This window comes from Podarcis filfolensis, assembly GCF_964270895.1.
Source record: "Podarcis filfolensis genome assembly, chromosome: 11".
NCBI classification, from domain to species: Eukaryota; Metazoa; Chordata; class Lepidosauria; order Squamata; family Lacertidae; genus Podarcis; species Podarcis filfolensis.
The window spans coordinates 15,116,523-15,135,176 of NC_139613.1; the positions used below are offsets into that span (position 1 = coordinate 15,116,523).

Consider the following 18,654-nt stretch of genomic DNA (forward strand, 5'->3'; position numbering starts at 1 on the left):
ATACAGTAATAGGAAATGATTCTGGTTGCCCTTTTCTGAACCCCCCCAACTTTTCAATATATTTTTTGAGGTGAGGGGACTCTCAAGAGGTCACCCCCACACCATCCATTTAAAGCACACATACTACTCTGTCAGGGCTCCCCACCACCACCAAGAATCCTGGAAACTGTAGTTCACCGAGAGTGCTGCCCTCACAGAGCTACAATTCCAGTACCTTTAACAAACTACAGTTCCCAGGATTCTCTTAAAGGGGTATAAATGTGCTTTAAATATATGGTGCAGACATGGCCTCAAATAATCAGACTCTCCTCTCTCCCTCCAAATCGGACAACCAAGCAAAAAAAATTCTGATTTATTTATTTGCTTACACATACAGTATACATGCAGCAGTTTGTGTCAACTTGTCCAATGTTTTGTTTTTTAAAAAAGAATTAACCTACAGGGGTCTGTTTTCTTTCATTCAGTAGGCAACTCTTATTCCTCATTTGGAAAATATGGGCAGTTGCTGTTCTAGGATTTTGGCACCAAGCAGTGACACACATCAGTGGAAATGCCGCACAAACAAATGGTGGATAATAAAACACAGGCATCCACCCTTACTGAGAAGCTGGAGGAAATTGTATGGAGGTCAGGAGAGACCATTTCTTTGTGTTTCCAAGTTGGGAACAAAGTGCTCTTCCTCCGTAACGCAAGGCTTTTTGAAGACAGTCTGAACATGCTGCATTTTCGCAATTGCTCTTACAATAATGAGAAGCTGAGTCAGACACCTTGTACCTTGGACTAGTTTCCAAAACTGTTGTGAAAATGCTTGCACAAGAGTTTTACACAATGCTCCTACAGTTGAATTCTGCAGCCGTTCTTGTGTGGCCACATAAGCAGGCAGATGAAACTTGTGATTTAATGTGCACTTTCTCACACATTTCTTGAATGCTTCACAGGCCCAAACAATGGCAGGAGACCATCCCAGTAGCTCCTGGAATTTCTGTGTTAAAGTAAGTTGCCATGCAATAATGTCGCTGGAATGGACTAAACAGCTGCCTGACTCCTATGGATCTTGCTGGACTACAATTCCCATCATCCCATGCTAGATGATGGGGCTGATGGGAGTTGGAATCCAACACTTGGGAGATCGCAGGTTCCCCACTGCTGCTTTTAACCTACCCATTGAAGTAAAGCACCCACTCGCCATCAGCTCCTCCACAAATCTGTTAGCCAAACTCCAGTGGGGGCCTTATGATCTGCATAAAGTTTATTCCAGAGTGTTAAATTGTGGGTGAACATATTAGATGACACAGCGATTCTTCAAACAGCTCTTGCTTATTCACAGGCCAGAACAGAACTGAACTGAAGGGTTCAGACAGCCTGCTTATATAGAGCTCCAGTACAACATAACAATTTTCGAAAACTATCCAATCACTGAACGTCACTTTCGATCCCTTATTTGCATAACTATCTACAGTATCCCCCTGTTGGCCCAGGGTGAGAACTTCAGTACATAACACAGAGGAAGTGCAACAAAACAACTCTTGCAAGTGAGCCAAGGCACATGGTGTAGGCAGTCGGTGTGTGTGAGAGAGCTTCAGACTGAGGGGGGATACATTCACATTTCTCTGTCCAGGCATTGGGACTTTCCTCAGGCAATACACCTCACCCGTTGTATTTTGCACTGGCCCTTGAGTGTTTTTTGCCTGGCTGGACCGTGTCCTTCTTGCTTGCATGGATGGAGCATAGAGAGGTGTTATGTACTGAAGTTCTCACCCTGGGCCAGCAGGGGGATACTGTAGATAGTTTTCACTCAGGCCCACATATGCAAATAAGGAATTGAAAGTGACGTTCAGTGATTGGATAGTTACAGAAAGTTGTTACTGTTGCATTGTAGTGGAGCTCTATATAAGCAGGTTGGCTGAACCCTTCGCTTCAGTTCTGTTCTGGCCTGTGAATAAACAAGAGCTGTTTGAAGAATTGCTGTGTCGTCTGATATGTTCACCCACAACTTAACAAGAGGGTTGTGTGAATGTGGAGAATCTACCTGCTGGTGCAAAAGCGAAATTCACATTTATTGAAATTCACCCATTTCTAGCCCTTGAACAGAAAAAAAAATGGTTTTCCACCCGTGATGTAGGGAAGAGAATAAGGCCCAAAGAGAAAACCCTCCAGGTTGCAGTTTCTGGTCATGCCTAGGGAGGTGAGCGTGCTTGAGGACTACCACCTTGCATTTTATATTTGACACCTCACTATCAAACGCCTTCTCACTAACCCTGCCTCCTCCACCAGCGTCATTCATATCCGTAACGCTGATTCTGCATCTCCCATTCTAACACGGCATCCTTCTTAGCCCCGCCTCCAAATCCTAGCGACGGCTCAATTTGCCACGCCTTTTTACCGCTCGCTTACCTCCTCTAAGCCCCGCCCCTTTCTTTTCCCCTCTCGCCAATGAACGACGTCCACGGTTTAACAGACTCTCTCGAATGCTTAGCCGTCCTAAGTACCGCCTGACGCGAGCACCCGAATCTGCTTCCCTCAAACCCGAGTCGAATTGGTTCAGCGCGGCGGCCCTGTACCGTGGCTGGTTAGGTTTTTTTTAAATAAAATAAATAAATAAACCTCAGCTCTCCTCCCTCCCTGTGACAAAAGATCGGTGCTTTCAGGCACTAGCGCGGCCGCCAAGACAGTAAACGGAAAGGGCCCCCTCTCCCCGCGCAGCTGCATTCTGGGAGACGTAGTTCCCCAGGTCTCCGCTGCTGCACCGGGATCGCCGCGAGAGGGGAAAGTGGCGGGACTACAATTCCCAGAAGCCTGCGCGAAAAAGCGTGAGCCCTGTGCCTTTTCCCACCTGGGCCAGCTGCTCTGGGGAATGTGAATGGTCTGCGGCGGCGGCGGCGGCAGGGAAGAGGCTGCTGCTGTGAGTAGAGGTCTCGCGAGCCCCCCTCAGGTGGGGCTCATTTGGGGAAGGGGGCTCTAGGGGAGGGGCTTCTTCCAGCAGAGCCTTGGCCCCCCTTGCTTGGCGACCCTCCTTACTTGCTGGTAAGAGGAGGGACACACACACACACACACACACAAATAGGGGGTCTAAAGGGTCTAATTGCCAGGTTGCAATTAAGTAGGCTTGCTTTTGGAACTCAGTGGAGGCTGGGGGCTCGCAGTCTTATATATCTATATTTGCACTGTTTTCAAAAACGAATTAATAATAATAATAATAATAATATTTGATTTACCAGTCGCTTTATTTTGCAACCCAAAGTTGGTCCTTGGGATAGCTCAGTCGGCAGAGCATGAAACCCTTAAATCTCAGGGTCGTGGGTTCGAGTCTCACATCGGGCAAAAGATTTCTGCATTGCAAGGACCAGATGACCCTCGTGCTCCCCTTACAACGCTACTTTTCCATGATGCACCCCAAGCGTATATGGGGGGTGGGGTGTTGCTTTCCCTTGCTCCTCCTCATGGTGCTTTGTTTTGGGCTGCCAGTTGGTTCTGACTCTCCAGCCTAATCGTACGGCGTCTGGACATCACCCTGCAACAAGGGGTGAGCAGGGAAGACTTTTGCAACTCAGAGACTTGTAGGGGTAGAAGGGGCCAGGAGGGTCATCTCGCCCAGCCCACTGCAGTGCAGGAATCTTATGCCCAAGGTGGGTCTTGAATCCACGTCCCTGAGATTGAAAGTCTCATGCTCTACTCTTTGCTCTTGGTCGTTTTTCATTTCCTCTATAGGAACAGCTCTGCTAGATCAGGCCAGTGGCCCATCCAGTCCTGCAGCTCGTTTTCACATTATCCAACCAGATTCCTGTGGAAAACCAGGGAGCAGAACCATGAGCACAAGAGTATTCTCTCTTCCTGTGGTTTCCAGTAGCTACATTACTTCCTCCATCTGTGGAGGTGAAGCATAGCTATTGTGACCAGTAGGAATTGATAGCCCTCCCCTCCATGGATTTTTTCCAATCCTCATTTAAAGCCACCCAAGTTTGTGGCATCCCTGTCTCTTGGGGGACAATGGAGGACATTGTTCATGCCACCCCCTCTCTTGCCACACGCTGCTGCAAGGGTGTAAAGGCTGAAGAATACCTAGTGTGGTTTGAGAGGCATCAGATAGACATCCTTGAACTGTTAGTCTTGCAAACTTTGATGTGTGATTCCAAAGTGATTTCCGCTGCAGTTCTCTGCTGCTAAGTTAAAATGTTGGAAAGTGTGTGCTAACTTCTTAGATTATAAGGATAGGGGAGGCCAGAGCTTAGTGGTAGAGCATGTGTGTTGCAGGCAGATGGTTTCTGGTTCGGTCCTTGGCATCTTCAGATAAAAGGAGCTTAAATAACAGGTCGGGGAAAACCCCTGTTGAGATGTTGTCAGACTTGTTAATACTGTCCTAGGCTGACCAAGCATCTCCAGTTAAGATACCCCAAACCTGGGAAATTGAAATGAGTCTGCATTTTGTACTACATGCAAGGTAGTATTCTTTTGTAGCAATTTTGTAAGCAGATATTGTGTGATTTGTGAGGTTTTCATACATATATCTGTTGAACAGTATGAAGTTCTGGTTCCTTAGCAACCCTCCTGCCTTGCTGGCCTGGTGTCATGTTAAGTAACATGAAATGCTTCTGCCAAAAACCAAACAAAGAAAATATTGTTGTTGTTAGTCGTTTAGTTGTGTCCGACTCTTCGTGACCCCATGGACCAGAGCACGCCAGGCACTTCTGTCTTCCACTGCCTCCCGCAGTTTGGTCAAACTCATGCTGGTAGCTTCGAAGACACTATTTAACCATCTCGTCCTGTGTCGTCCCCTTCTCCTTGTGCCCTCCATCTTTCCCAACATCAGGGTCTTTTCCAGGGAGTCTTCTCTTCTCATGAGGTGGCCAAAGTATTGGAGCCTCAGCTTCAGGATCTGTCCTTCCAGTGAGCACTCAGGGCTGATTTCCTTCAGAATGGAGAGGTTTGATCTTCTTGCAGTCCATGGGACTCTCCAGAGTCTCCTCCAGCACCATAATTCAAAAGCATCCATTCTTCGGCGATCAGCCTTCTTTATGGTCCAGCTCTCACTTCCATACATCACTAGTTGCTTCTAAAGGGGAAGTGTAGTAGTTAAGAAACTGAGTTATGAATTGGGGAGCCTGTGGTTTGAATCTCGCCTCTGCCAAGCTGGTGTCCTTCCAGATGTGCCACACTACAACTCCCAACAGCCATGCTTGCCGTGCCTGATGGGAGTTGTAGTCTGACACATCTGGAAGGAAGGGCACCAGGGTGGTGAAGACTAGCATAGGTGGTCTACAGTATGAGGGCTAACGATACAAGATTCCCTGAAAGGTAAGTCAATAAGTACTGCAGCTAGATAATGCCCGTGAAGCCCTTTGAGCAGTTGAAAGCAACAATTTATTAAAGTTGGCTAGGGGTGTATTTGAAGGCTGGGGAAGCTGTGGCCCTCCATGTTGTTGGACTACAACTCCCATCATCCCTGACCATTTGCCATGCTGGCTGATGGGAGTTGGTGTCCAAAAAGATCTGGAAGGCCAAAGGTTACATATTCTTGTTCTAGGTCTCCCCATACAATTGATACCAGAACGAGGGTTGCAGTTCAGTGTTCACTACAACCTAACCATACTTTTTGCCCACATCCTTTCTGTGAAAGATACACCTGGTAGAATTCACAGCTTTGCACTTCAACCTAGTTTAAGAAAAGGGGACACGGGTGGCGCTGTGGTCTAAACCACTGAGCCTCTTGAAATATGATTATGACTGTGACATGGTTCTATGAAATAATGATATTGGAAACTGCTACATATAATTACTAAGAAATTCAGATGGAAGAGATTTGAGGAAGTCAAATAATATGTTTATGAAGATGGGTTTTAATTAATTAAGTGTTATTGTAGTGATGATTTGTTTTATTTTGTGTTCTATATTCTTTTTTCTTTTTTTCTATTTCTCTCTTTTCCCTTTATTATTGTTAATTTTCTCTTTTGCTATGTTTATGTATGGAAAATAATAAATATTATTGTGAAATAAACCACTGAGCCTCTTGGGCTTGCCAATCCAAAGGTTGGTGGTTCAAATCCACATGACAGGGTGAGCTCCCTTTACTCTGTCCCAGCTTCTGCCAACCTAGTGGTTCGAAAGCACACCAGTGCAAGTAGATAAATAGGTACCGCTGTGGTGGGAAGGTAAACAGCATTTCCATGTGCTCTGGCTTCCATCACGATGTTCTGTTGTGCCAGAAGCGGTTTAGTCATGCTGGCCACATGACCTGGAAAGCTGTCTGCGGACAAATGCCGGCTCCCTCAGCCTGAAGCAAGATGAGCGCCGCACCTCATAGTTGCTTTTAACTGGACTTAACCATCCTGGGGTCCTTTACCTTTTACCTTACCTTACCTAGTTTAAGTATAACATTTGTCTCTCCTTTCTTTCTGTTATTGGCTCCTCAGAAAGCTGCAACCATGGATATATTTGGTGACCTGCGGCGAATGAACAAGCGCCAGGTAAAAGAAAATCACAACTACAGTTTGTCTTGTTGCCTGCAAGACCTATATATGTATAAACCTTTATAAAAGCAGTTGTATATTGGGAGGTTGTAGACTTTCCTTCATTGGAGGTTTTTAAATGGAGGCTGGGTCTATCAGGGATTCTTTAGTTGTGATTCCTGTCTTGCTAGGGCTTGGACTGGGGGTTCATGATGTTTGGGTTATTCCTTCCGAGAAACTGAGTACAGCTGGCTTAGACTGGTTCTGTTATCTCTTCTGTCACGGTCATGCTATAATAATAGGCCAGAAGGAGCCTGGGCTTCACTTCCTCTTTCAAGCTCTTTTCCTTCTGGTGTGGTGCTCTGTATATAGTATTAAGGTTTAGTCTTATTTTAAGTTTAAGTTAAGTCTGCTGCAACTGGATTTCCTACGGACAGTGCCAACCCTGAATGTATTGGATTTGTGACCATTATGCTCATTTGCCTTCAGTAGCAGTAAAGCTCTGCTGGATGAAATACAATTGCCTCTGGTCTGTTTTCTGAGAATCCTGCAACGTGTTTAAGTTGTTACTCGGCTAACTATACAAGTATATGTATTCCAAACTATACATTGGATTCTACTCTGGATCAATATTGAGCAGTATTCCATGGCAAGTTTCTCATTCTGGAAAACAAGAGCTGAAAAGGGTTTGTTTTTCTACTCTTCAGAGTTCCAGTTTCTTTCCTTTCATCCTCCATATTTAAAATCAGTGGGGTTTTGTGTTTGTTTCTCCTCACAGCTGCCCCAAAATGTCTTAGGAGCAAATAAATGCGGACCCCCCCCCTTCAGCATACAGGATGCTGAGAGATAAAATGAGGAAGCCTGGAAGTGCTTGAGAGGAGAATGTTTTGATGGAGGAGAGTTGTGGGTTGTGTGCAAAGAGGATGTAGAACGCAGCTTTTCCGTTTTTTTACATTTCCGGTCTCTCTTCGGGTGGGTGGGTGATTGATGAAAGGATGATTCATCCAACCCAATTGGTGTCTTAAGAATGTAAGTCAAGTGGAGCTTCCTTTTTGAGGTTAAGCAGTTATGACACTTCTTCTACCACCTGCCCAGCATATAATCCAAGTGTACATTTCACTCCCCACGACTTGGCTGGAGCTTTTTGTCAGCTTTGTGGCATCATGGGGAATGTGGGGTGAGCCTCACACCGGCAAGAGCGTGCAAGAGTGACTGCTTCACTGCATGTCAAAATCACAGATCCACTTGAGCACCTAGTCTAGGGAAGGGCTAACTTATAGGAACACCAAGTCAGGCTGCTGCACCATTGAGCTTAGTATTATCTACACTGACCGGCAGCAGCTGGCCAGAGTTTCCAGTAGGGACAGTCCCAGCTTTCCCTGGACATGTCAGGAATTGAACTGGGCCGTTCCAAATAATATTTGTATTTGACTAAGCTGTGCTCAGGATAGAACCATTGAAAGTGAATGGACCTCAGTTAGTCATCTCCATTAATTTCAGTGGACGGTATCTTAGAGGGTACAACAGTCAATTTAACCCACAAGTAGGAATGAACATATAAGCAGCAGATAACACTAAATAGATGAACATTTGAGGCAAAAATGGGTGAAATAATAGAATATGCAGCCGACAAAAGACTACCTAGAATGCCATGGAGAGATGGACTGGGAAGTCTGAGGATAAGGGATAAATGATAGATATTGTATGATGTGTATATAAGTTGTAAAAATGCATAAGCAACAAAAACCAATAATTTCAATGGACGGTGTCAATATGAAGTACTTCTGCTAGTGCAAGGTTTTCTTCTTGTGCAACAGAACTTCCTCTCCCCCTCCTCTCTCAGAGCCCTCACCAGATTTGCTCTGGAGGGTTGGGGGTAACTTCAAGAACAGGTTTTTTTTTGGGGGGTGACGGCGTATGGGCAGAAGAGAAGGGAAGGTTCAGTTGTTCAGCCCCAAGTCCTTGTGCTAACGGAACTAATTCACTAGACGCCACCCAATGGGTGGTTTTATATTGATTGATTATTTAATTTCTATACCACTTAATATATTTAAAATATCTCTAAGCGGTGGTACCCAAAAAACTGAAGCAGCAACAGACATCATGCAACAGAAAAAGCACACGGTTACATATAAAAATGTAACAACAATAAAAAGTTTTATCTATAAATCAATATCCATTCATTTTCCTTCTAACATACCCTCCCTTTTAGCCACCATGTTCTCACCCAGGGTCCAAACAAACTCTAGCTCAGCTGCTTTTTATTGTGTTGTGTTTTTCTCTGTGTGTATTTTTTTTAAAAAAATACTGTATTATTTTAACTTTTGTGAGCAGAGTACATCTGTTTTTGGGTGACCACAATAAATCATGGAGAGTGAAGGTAAAAAAATGTTCTATTTTATCTCCCCCCCCCCCCCGCCCAGCCTCTGCCTTTGAACAATTTTACCTGTTCTGAAAGAAGCCAGGAAATGAGGCCATCCTTTGGTTCCTTTTGAGCACTGCACAGCTGCCTTGTGCAGGCAGGTGAAATCTGAGTGCCCTACTTCCCCCTCTGCGTTGATCTACTTTCCCCCTCTCTGGTGAGGGCGGCTGTGTTGTGGTCAGTGCACCCCCCTTCCTGGCAGTCTGTTTTTGATTGCCCTGTTTTGTGCAACCCCGCCAAGCCGCCTGTTATAAAGGCACGGCGCCCTGGGGAGCCTTCACCTCTGTCGAAGAAGCTCGACGTGTGTCTGTTGAAGATAAAAGGATCTTACAGTATTTACATCTCAGAATGTGCCTCCCCTTTCCTTCCTGGAAGCAAACAATCTCGACTGTTAATAGGTTTCTGCATTGGTTTGGTTCTTTCAAGACTAGCAGCTGTGGCCATTTATGTTTCTGTGCAGTATAATAATCTCTCCCCCTCCCCAAACATAGAAGTGGGGGTCACTGTGACTTGTAGAGCTGTAAAAGCACAAATGTGGGTTACTGGAGCCCGTTCTTTCCAGGAGATTCCCTTGCCCTGGCGCCTCCTTTCAGGCTTGCTTCCTTGTTCCTTAAAAGTGTTTGGGCTCTGCCATTCACACCCAAGCTAGTTTTCCCAGCTCTTGAGCTGGAGCAATGTCTCTTAAGCCCAGTGCATTCTGTGCTAGTGCAGCCTGTGCTGCTATAACATCAGGAAATGAGTACCCTGCTGGCATCTGTTGGCTTGCTTGCTTAATCTCAGGTTTTTGATCTGCTTCTTTCCACTTATCTCTTCCCTTCCTTACAGCTCTATTACCAAGTCTTAAATTTTGCCATGATTGTGTCTTCGGCGCTGATGATATGGAAAGGCCTTATTGTTATCACTGGGAGTGAGAGTCCTATCGTTGTAGTGCTCAGGTATGCCTATGTTACATCAGATCCGTTGCTGGGTTAGCGAGTGACCCATAGCTTATGCCGCATTCCTCTCCTAGAATAGTATCTGCAGATCTTGGAAGGAGACCAGGATGTGTGGTTTCTGCAACTGTTGTCTGTCTGATGTATATCCTTAGTTACGTTTATTCAACCTGTGCATCCTGTACTACTAAAAAAAAAAGTCCCAAAATTATTTACAACCAAAGTAAAAAGTACAATAAAAATCACATAAGCTTGATTAAAAATAGATTTAGTCCCTGCCTATGGCATGCTCTCTGGGATGTGGGTGGCGCTGTGGGTTAAACCACAGAGCCTAGGACTTGCCGATCAGAAGGTCGGCGGTTCGAATCCCCGCGATCGCGTGAGCTCCCGTTGCTCCTGCCAACCTAGCAGTTCGAAAGCACGTCAGAGTGCAAGTAGATAAATAGATACCGCTCCAGCGGGAAGGTAAACGGCGTTTCCGTGCACTGCTCTGGTTCGCCAGAAGTGGCTTAGTCATGCTGGCCACATGACCCGGAAGCTGTACGCTGGCTCCCTCGGCCAATAAAGCGAGATGAGCGCCTCAACCCCAGAGTTGGCCATGACTGGACCTAATGGTCAGGGGTCCCTTTACCTTTACCTTATGGCATGCTCTCAGTCAGTCATTTTATTTGTACGCTGCCTTTCCAGAGTTAAAACCATGCTCAAGGCGGCTTGCAACATATAAAAAAATACATAACTGCAAACACAACAACAGTAGTAATAAACAAATGTAACATCAAGATGTACACAACCAAATTGAGCAATTTGCACATTTTTTTTTATTTAAACAAAATAAATATGCAAAAAAATTAACATCAGCACTTCCCCCCCCCAACAAAAACCCCAAACAACACTGCAGCCCAAGAGTCTCTTCTGCAGCCTCAGCTTTTGTAGCTGGAGTCAGTCAGGGTCCTCCCCTCCCTGGCCAGGTGGGAAAAGGCCTGCACGGCAGGGAGCAGGTTGAGCAAGGATTCCAAGTCTCACAGCCAAGGGAGACCTGCCAGACATTTCGTTTCCAGGCAAATACATTTGAAATGTATTTGGGCATTGTGGGATATAGTGCATCTTGGAATGTGAAATACGTCACCTGTCAAATATCAGGGTATGGCTTCAATAGCCTGTGAACATAACTGATTTTTCTTCAGTTACCACTGTAATAGTAATTTTTAAAGAAGAAATCTAGTACCAAGCTTCCTCCCCAACAGAAGAATGATACCGACTTTTCAATTCCTGTTTCTCTTCTTCCCTCTATAGTGGCAGCATGGAGCCAGCCTTCCACAGAGGAGATCTGCTGTTCTTAACAAACTTCCGGGACGACCCCATCAGGGCCGGGGAAATAGTGGTTTTTAAAGTCGAAGGCAGAGATATTCCGATTGTACACAGAGTAATCAAAGTTCACGAAAAGTAATGGCAAAAACAATTCAGTGCTGTCACTGATGTAGTCATCTTGCTTGGCTGTTAGAATGCAGAATGCTTAGAAGAAATGGGAGATTTGCATTTGAAGTGAAATGGGGAGGGTGAACTGGGCAGGAAATACTTGGGCTAAATGAAGCTAAATGTACATTCCTTAATTTAAAAAAGGACGTATTTGGTGCATGTATGTATTGAATGAGTGCTGTCAATGCAGTCAGCCTCAGCTCTCCAAATTATTGGGTTTCGAAAGCGCCTACAGTACTTTCTTTCACTCTGCAGCTGTTCAACCGCTTTTTAAAACATCAGCTCCATAAAGTGGTTCATCACAGAGGACTGCAGACGAAGGGGTTCCTTAATGCAAATGTGCAAGCTCTGGGAAAGGAGGTCATGGCCTTTTTGCTCATCCCCAGGCATTCTGCTGCTTCCCTGTACTGAGCTAAGCCATGGCTTGGCTTAGTGTGTGGTTCAAACCCAGGCTTGTGCTCCAGACTTAATCACGTGCTGAAACCAATGTTAGGAACATAGGAGGTTGCCTTACACCAAGTCACACTATTGGTCCATCTAGCAGACTTAATGTACACTGACTAGCAGCAGGTGCTGAGGGGTTCAGCCAGGGAATTTGCCCCTGTGGTTTGCACCACCAGACCTTTTGGATCACAGCTTCCCTCTGCCCCAGCCAGCATGGCCAGTGATCAGGAATTATGGGAGTTGTGGTTAAAAAATATATGGGCAGAACACAATCCCAGGCTGCTGCCTCTAGCCCAGAGAATGTAAGTCTGGTTGCTATTCCCTCAAAGCTTTTCTGAATTGAAACGACCTCTTTCTTGGACTCCAAATTTCTTGTTACTTTCCCATGTGCTGGTGCCTGTTTTCCAGATCAAGAAACGCTCTTATTTCTCTTTAACCACATTAGGGCAGGCATCTAGTAACTAAACAGATAACTCTTTGTTTTGCCCAAAGTAAATTATTAACAGGCCGGGGAGAAATAGGTGCTTAGATCTGTCAGTAAGAGTCAGAAATGAAGGTCTCAATATTTATTAAAAGGCAACTGGAAGGGCAGGTTGGTACCTTATCCGTTCTATTCCTGTTTTGCAAACATTCTAATGGGCGACTTGCAGGTGTGGCTCCACAACGCCTTTGCCGTCTTGTTGTTTTTGCAGGGAAAACGGCAACATCAAATTTCTGACCAAGGGCGACAATAACGAAGTTGACGACAGAGGCTTGTATAAAGAAGGCCAGAACTGGCTCGAGAAGAAGGACGTTGTCGGCAGGGCACGAGGGTGAGTGTGGCTGCAGGGTGGGCTGTGCTGCCCCTGAAATGAAGGGCAATAGGTGGGTGACTTTTGAAAGCAGGGCTGAAGCGAAGCTCTTTAGCAGGAGTGGGAAGCATTTTTCAGATCACAGACCCCGTTCCTTTCTGGGCTACTACCTGGGGGCAGGCAGGACCCAGAAACAAAAGCGGTCAGAGCAAAAAGTGTATTTTTTTATCATTGTATGAAGGTCTAGTTTCTACACCAGGGTTCAGCAACCGTTTTCAGCCGTGGGCCGGTCCACCGTCCCTTAGACCTTGTGGGGGGCCGGACTATTTTTTTTTGGGGGGGGGAGAACGAATTCCTATGCCCCACAAATAACCCAGAGATGCATTTTAAATAAAAGGACACTTTCTACTCATGTAAAAACACACCGATTCCTGGATCCGGCCCCCGGGCCTTGGGTTGCTTACCCCTGTTCTACATCCTCACATTCCCCTCTCCCTCCTGCACCCAGTCAAGCAAGAGGCATTGTCAGCATTCACATACTTATTTCAGCAAGGGAAAAATACTCAGGGAGGGTTCAAAGCAGGGCTGGTAAGGAGAGCAGCCCGGGGATTTTCCTGAGGGTCAGGTAGAAAGGCCTGGAGGGCTGCATCTTCCTTCCCACCCCTGCTGCAGAGGAATGTAGAATTGTAGAGTCAGAATGGACCTCCTGTGGTCATCTAGTCCAACCCCCTGCGATTCAGGAATCTCAGCTAAAGCATCCATGGCAGGTGGTCATCGAACCTCTGCTTAAAAACCGCCAAGGAAGGAGAGTCCATCCATCACCTTCCAAGGGCTCTTACAGTCAGAGACTTCTTCCTGATGTTTAGTTGGAATCTCCTTTCTTGTAACTTGAAGCCATCGGTTCAAGTCCTACCTTCCAGGCCAGGAGAAAACAAGCGCTTGCTCTCCATCTTCCATGTGACAGTCTTCTAAGATATTTGAAGGTAGCTGTCCGATCTCCTCCCAGTCTCCTCTTTTCCAGGCTAAACATGCTGAGTGGACTGTTTCCCCCCCGTGTCAGAATTTCTGATTTCTGCGGGGAAAAATCTTTCCACGCCACGTCTTAATTGCACTGCCGTATTTGCCTTTGCCCATGAATACTCTGCTCTCATTTGCACCTCACAAAGCTTTCTGCAGTGCTACATAAACTATTATCTGTCTTGTGTGCATTTATTTTGCTCAAAACAGCGCTTGTCTCTCTGGAGAGAGGATGTGGGCTATTCTGGGCCAACTGAACCCTCACTTCCTGGCCATTACATCCATTCAGATGGACTGTTCGTTTTCGGCCTTTATTTATTCTACTTCTATCAGTTTTAGCCATCAGATTCTCAAACTATACTAGCCAAAAGGGCTAGAAACCTTTTTCTCCTTTAACGATGAATTCTGATATTTGAAGCTCCTGAGGCTTGCACCTGGTCTGGCTTAAAAAAATAAAATAAAAATAAAAACATAGAATGCTACATTAAGTCGGGCTATTTTGAAATGACTTCATTCTATTCTGTTTAAACTCCACGAATCAGGTTTTTGCCGTATGTTGGAATGGTGACCATAATCATGAACGACTATCCAAAATTTAAGGTAAGTAAAGGTTTAACTCTGGGGCCTGTAACTTTTTCGGCAAAGAAGCAATTCTTTCGCCAACCAGTCTGCAAACTTGCATGAACAGATTCCCTGGTAGAGAGAAGAATGTGCTTGGAAGATTTTATCACGCCTACTTCCTTTTGCCACTAAAGGCTCATGTTTCAGATATGGGATAATTTTGGTCTGCACACAGTGGGTTCAATGCATTGGCGGATTTATTTAATAAAATTTATACACCGCTTGGTGGTAAATAAGAAAAACCAAATGCTGATGCAGCGACAGCCAGTATCATTAAAGTGAATGGGAACTGTGCAAAATTACAAATAGTCTATTGTGTAGCTCCCATTAATTTCAGTGGAGTTTGTGAAGCAGAGGTCCCTAGCACCCGACTGTCAATGTAGAAAGCCTCAATTCCCTGATTTTTTAAAACTATACTCAAGGAAATGTTCGCCTTATGCAGATATCATTCCCGTTTCATATTTCTGAGGGCAGCATCTTGCTTTGCATCAAGGATCATGCTGGAGAATTTTTGCGAGCGTGAGTATTCAAATAGAGCAGTGTTTTTATTTTTCCTGTTCTCAAAACGCCACAGAGAAAACTAGCCATGTGTCACATTTACAAATAAGCTTTTTATTCTCTTTTTGTTTTGCTCAACAGAATGTTTTTAAATTCCCGACAATGTTGCTATAGGCAGTATTAAAATAAACCTTGCTTTTGTATAGCTGTAGATATAATTTCCACACATAATTAGTCATGCGGTAATACTGTGCGTTCTGTGTCTCCGTTAGATTTCAGTTTTAATCATTATTTGAAACACACCAAGAGTCAAATATTAGATCTCTAATCAAGTAAGAATACATCTACATGCATAAGTATATGCACTCTTATTCAGAGCCCCATGTGCCCTCCAGTGGCGCCCAAAATTCCTGCTCCATTCACTTCAGTCATGAGTGCAGCTTCACTCACACATAGGGATGTACATAGAGTCCAGGTTTATACATAATTGGAAGCCATGGTTCATTTAACCAGCCATGAATGAAATACATTGCTTCTCCAAAGTTAGTCTGTTTCCAGCTTCTTTGTAGTTTAGTGAGAATCTGGTGGTTGAATCACTTTTAAGGATGGGTTCACACATAACACCAAACCATAGCTTTTTAAAAAACCAAACCAAACCTATGGTTCATGGTTGCAGTTTGTGGTTTGTTGGCAGTGAACAAACCATAGTTAAGCTTTGGGCAGGATTTGCACATAATGCCGAACCATGGTTTAATAAACCATGGTATAGTAAACCATGGTTTAGTGTTATGTGTGAACCAGGCGAGAGTGAATTACTCCACTGGAAGGAATATTGGCCAATCGGGAATTCACGTTCGTTCACATTGCAGACAATTTCGACCTATCCTTTGCTTTTCAGAAACTGGTGCCAGTGCTATATTGAAAACTTATTCTGATATAGGATCTGATTTGTGGCATCTGAGATGCAAAGAGTTATGTTAGATACTAAAGTAATCTATATGTTTTGTTTGCAGTACGCTCTCCTGGCTGTCATGGGCGCGTATGTCCTCCTGAAACGAGAATCATAAAAGACTGGACATGGAACTGCCTTGCGCAACTCTTGAGCGTAGATATACAAAGAGATACTAATATATTTGAACCGTCCCTGTGTCTGTACAAAATATTTCATGGTCCGCAGACAATACTGTCCCAATGAATTTTCCTGTCCGTGCCACAATCTTAAAAACCCATTTTTTTGTGCATAAGTCCTACTGGTTGCATCTGAACGAACCTCTAAGTGTTCTTACAACTGGATTACAAACACTGTCCACTGGTATTTTGTTTACAATATTGTTTTGAGTTTCTTCATGTTTTCACGGTTGCTTTTCAGCAAGGCATATAAATGGGCAGAATGACTGGGAGGGAGGGTTCAATATCATGGAAATTTCAGCACTCAGGGTGGGGCAGGGGGCTGGTTAAACGTTCCAGAACTAGGCCATCTAGGTGAAACAGATCTGCACTGCATGGATATGGTTGCTTGGAAGCATTTTAGACAGTAACTCAATGGCGTTTGAGTCTTGAGTTCCCTTTGGTTATATCTTAGCTAAGAAGCCCATTGATGCGGTTCTCCCTGTGCTGCTTCAACCCAGAGCTTCACTAGGTATTTTTGTCAAGCCACACATATTCCAGCATCCTATCACAATTCTTCTGATTATATATATATAATCTGCTGGACTGGGCTTGTCTGAGAAGAGCAGGTTTACAATCTTGGCTCTCAGTGGCTTGAGATGAGCTTGTGTTATTCTGTCATAGACGAGGAAGAGCCCCGTGCAGATTCATCGAGGTGGTTCTGCTCCTCCCTGGGTAGTGTAGTCATCTGCATCATTCTGCCCACGAGAACTTGGACCACACACAAGGTGCAGATGCATGAGAAAATTGTCACCAGTAACCAACCAGGAACATTCCTGTGTTTGAAGACACCCACACTGCCTTGTGTGAATTAGCAACAGATGCAGCTCACGTTTTGCAGTGTGTGATCCACGAGATCCTAAACCTCTGGAAGACGGATCAGGTCCACCCAAGCCTGCTGAGAAGCTGATGTGGCATCCCAGGATTTCAGTGTACATCACTGATCTCTCCTTCCCCCAGGAGTAAAACACTGGGTGAGGAGGATTAATATACATGCTTACTAAACAACCCAGAAATGCCACATTCTGAGCTACGTGACATGCAGTTGTGCACACGTGCACATCTTCTGCAGACTTGCTATTTCTCTCAGGAGCTGCTTCTTGGGGTAGGGGGAAGGAATCCCATAGTTTGGAGGACACTCCGAGGCCCAACTCTTGAGAAAAACCTGGATTGGGACCAACCAAAATGTGGGGAACTTTTGGGTCATCTGGAACTCTTGGTTAGGCAAGATGCCACCCAAAACTAGGTGGTAGGATTGAGTTAGAAAGGAAAGGCAAAATGTTGTAATAAAAGGCATTACCCAACCAAGTTTTTCTCTTATGGACCAAAACTTTGGCTTTATAGTGTGGAAAGTGATGCTGAGGTACGAGTATTATGGATTGCTCCAAGATTCACCTGTAGAAATTAATAGACCTGCAGAAATGTAGCATAAAGAGCTTTCTTGTGGGTGATTTAAACCTGTCCAACGGTTGTGGCTTGTTCCAAATCTCTCCCAGAAAATGCCATTTTGTATCGGTGCTCAGAATCTCCGATTGTTCACACTCTCCCATGTTAAGAGCACTCCTGCCCATCTTTGGCTTTTTACAATCCCTTCATGGCCTTAGAGAAGTCACTTTAATAATGTGAATAATATTTGTGCGTGGTTTTATTTTATTTTTTTAATCTTGAAGAATACTTTTGCCTTTCTGCATAATCACGGTTATAAATGTTGTCCGCTCCATGAATCTGCCTGCCTTTAAAAGTAAAGAAAGTTCACTGTTACGAAGATTTGTAACATCTGTGTGAAAGGACCTGCAGAGAAGCGTTAAGTGAAAAGTGGAAGTTCAGCTGGGTCTTTGGGACATGGGACATAATAAATGTGGTGGCCCCGAAAACATCTCATTCATTTGTCTTATCATGCTATGCAATAATATCATTAAAGACTTGCTGTCTTGGTCTATGATTCACTGTGGTTATTCTCTCCCCCCCCCCCATTTCTGCTGGAGTCATCTCTGCTTAGTTCTTTATGGTTGATGATGGTGATGATTCAAAAAGAAACCCAGTTACAGCCCCCTTCCCCTCCTCCCCTTTCTGTACTTTTAGGCCGGGGGGGGGACACAGAAGAGTCTTGCTTGTGGACTCCCCTTGAGTACATGGTCAGCCACTGTGACACCAGAATACTGGACGAGACAGGCCTTTGGTCTGGATCCAGTAAGGCTCTTCTTATAGTAGAATCATATAATTGTAGAGTTGGAAGAGACCCCAAGGGCCATCTTGTCCAACCCTGAGCAGTGCAGGAATCTCAGCTAAATCATCTGTCATAGTCCGGCTCACAGGCGATCAAAGTCCTGGCAGGGGACCTCAGGACCGGGGGCAAGATGGTGGGGTGGGAGCAGGAATGGGAGTCAGAAAGCCAAGAGTCTGAGGGTCAAGAAGCAAGGAGTCACGAAGTCAGGGGTCCGAGGATCAAGAAGCAAGGAGTCATGAAGTCAGGGGTCCGAGGGTCAAGGGTCCGAGGATCAAGAAGCAGGGAGTCAAGAAGCTGAGGTTCAAGGATCAGGAAGCAAGAAGCCCAAGGCAGGGAACATGTTGCTGTGGCAAAGAGTTGAAGGGACATGTTGACCTTATAACCCTTCCCAGCTCTTGCCACCAGGTGCTGTGAGTTTCCAATCGGCCTCACCTGTGAGGCCGCGTCTTGCCTCTTCAGAACAAACTTAGGAAGGCCCCAATCCTGCAAAGTCCTATTGGTCACAGGGCCTGGCTCCTGCATGCACACCTGACATCATCCATGACAGATGGCCATCCAACCTCTGCTTAAAAACCTCCAAGGAAGGAGAGTGCACAACTTTCCCAGGGAGTCCGTC

General features: G+C 45.0%; 1 protein-coding gene across 5 annotated transcripts; it reads left to right on the forward strand.

Moving 5' to 3' along the window:
• Positions 1-2,707: 2,707 nt before the first annotated feature.
• Positions 2,708-17,753, forward strand: SEC11C (SEC11 homolog C, signal peptidase complex subunit; the record flags this gene model as incomplete). 5 transcript variants are annotated; one of them, XM_083575922.1, is made up of 8 exons in its annotated part: positions 2,789-2,902; positions 6,408-6,461; positions 9,691-9,800; positions 11,091-11,240; positions 12,410-12,529; positions 14,068-14,125; positions 14,589-14,665; positions 15,658-17,753. In XM_083575922.1, the coding sequence occupies exons 1-8, from the start codon at positions 2,861-2,863 to the stop codon at positions 15,695-15,697; spliced, it is 651 nt and encodes a 216-aa protein (XP_083432048.1). In that variant the 5' UTR covers positions 2,789-2,860. The 5 variants fall into 5 exon arrangements, with proteins under 5 accessions (XP_083432050.1, XP_083432048.1, XP_083432047.1 ...); XM_083575921.1 differs by having other exon boundaries at positions 2,797-2,932; XM_083575924.1 differs by lacking the exon at positions 14,589-14,665 and having other exon boundaries at positions 2,708-2,902.
• Between the last annotated feature and the right edge of the window lie 901 nt (positions 17,754-18,654).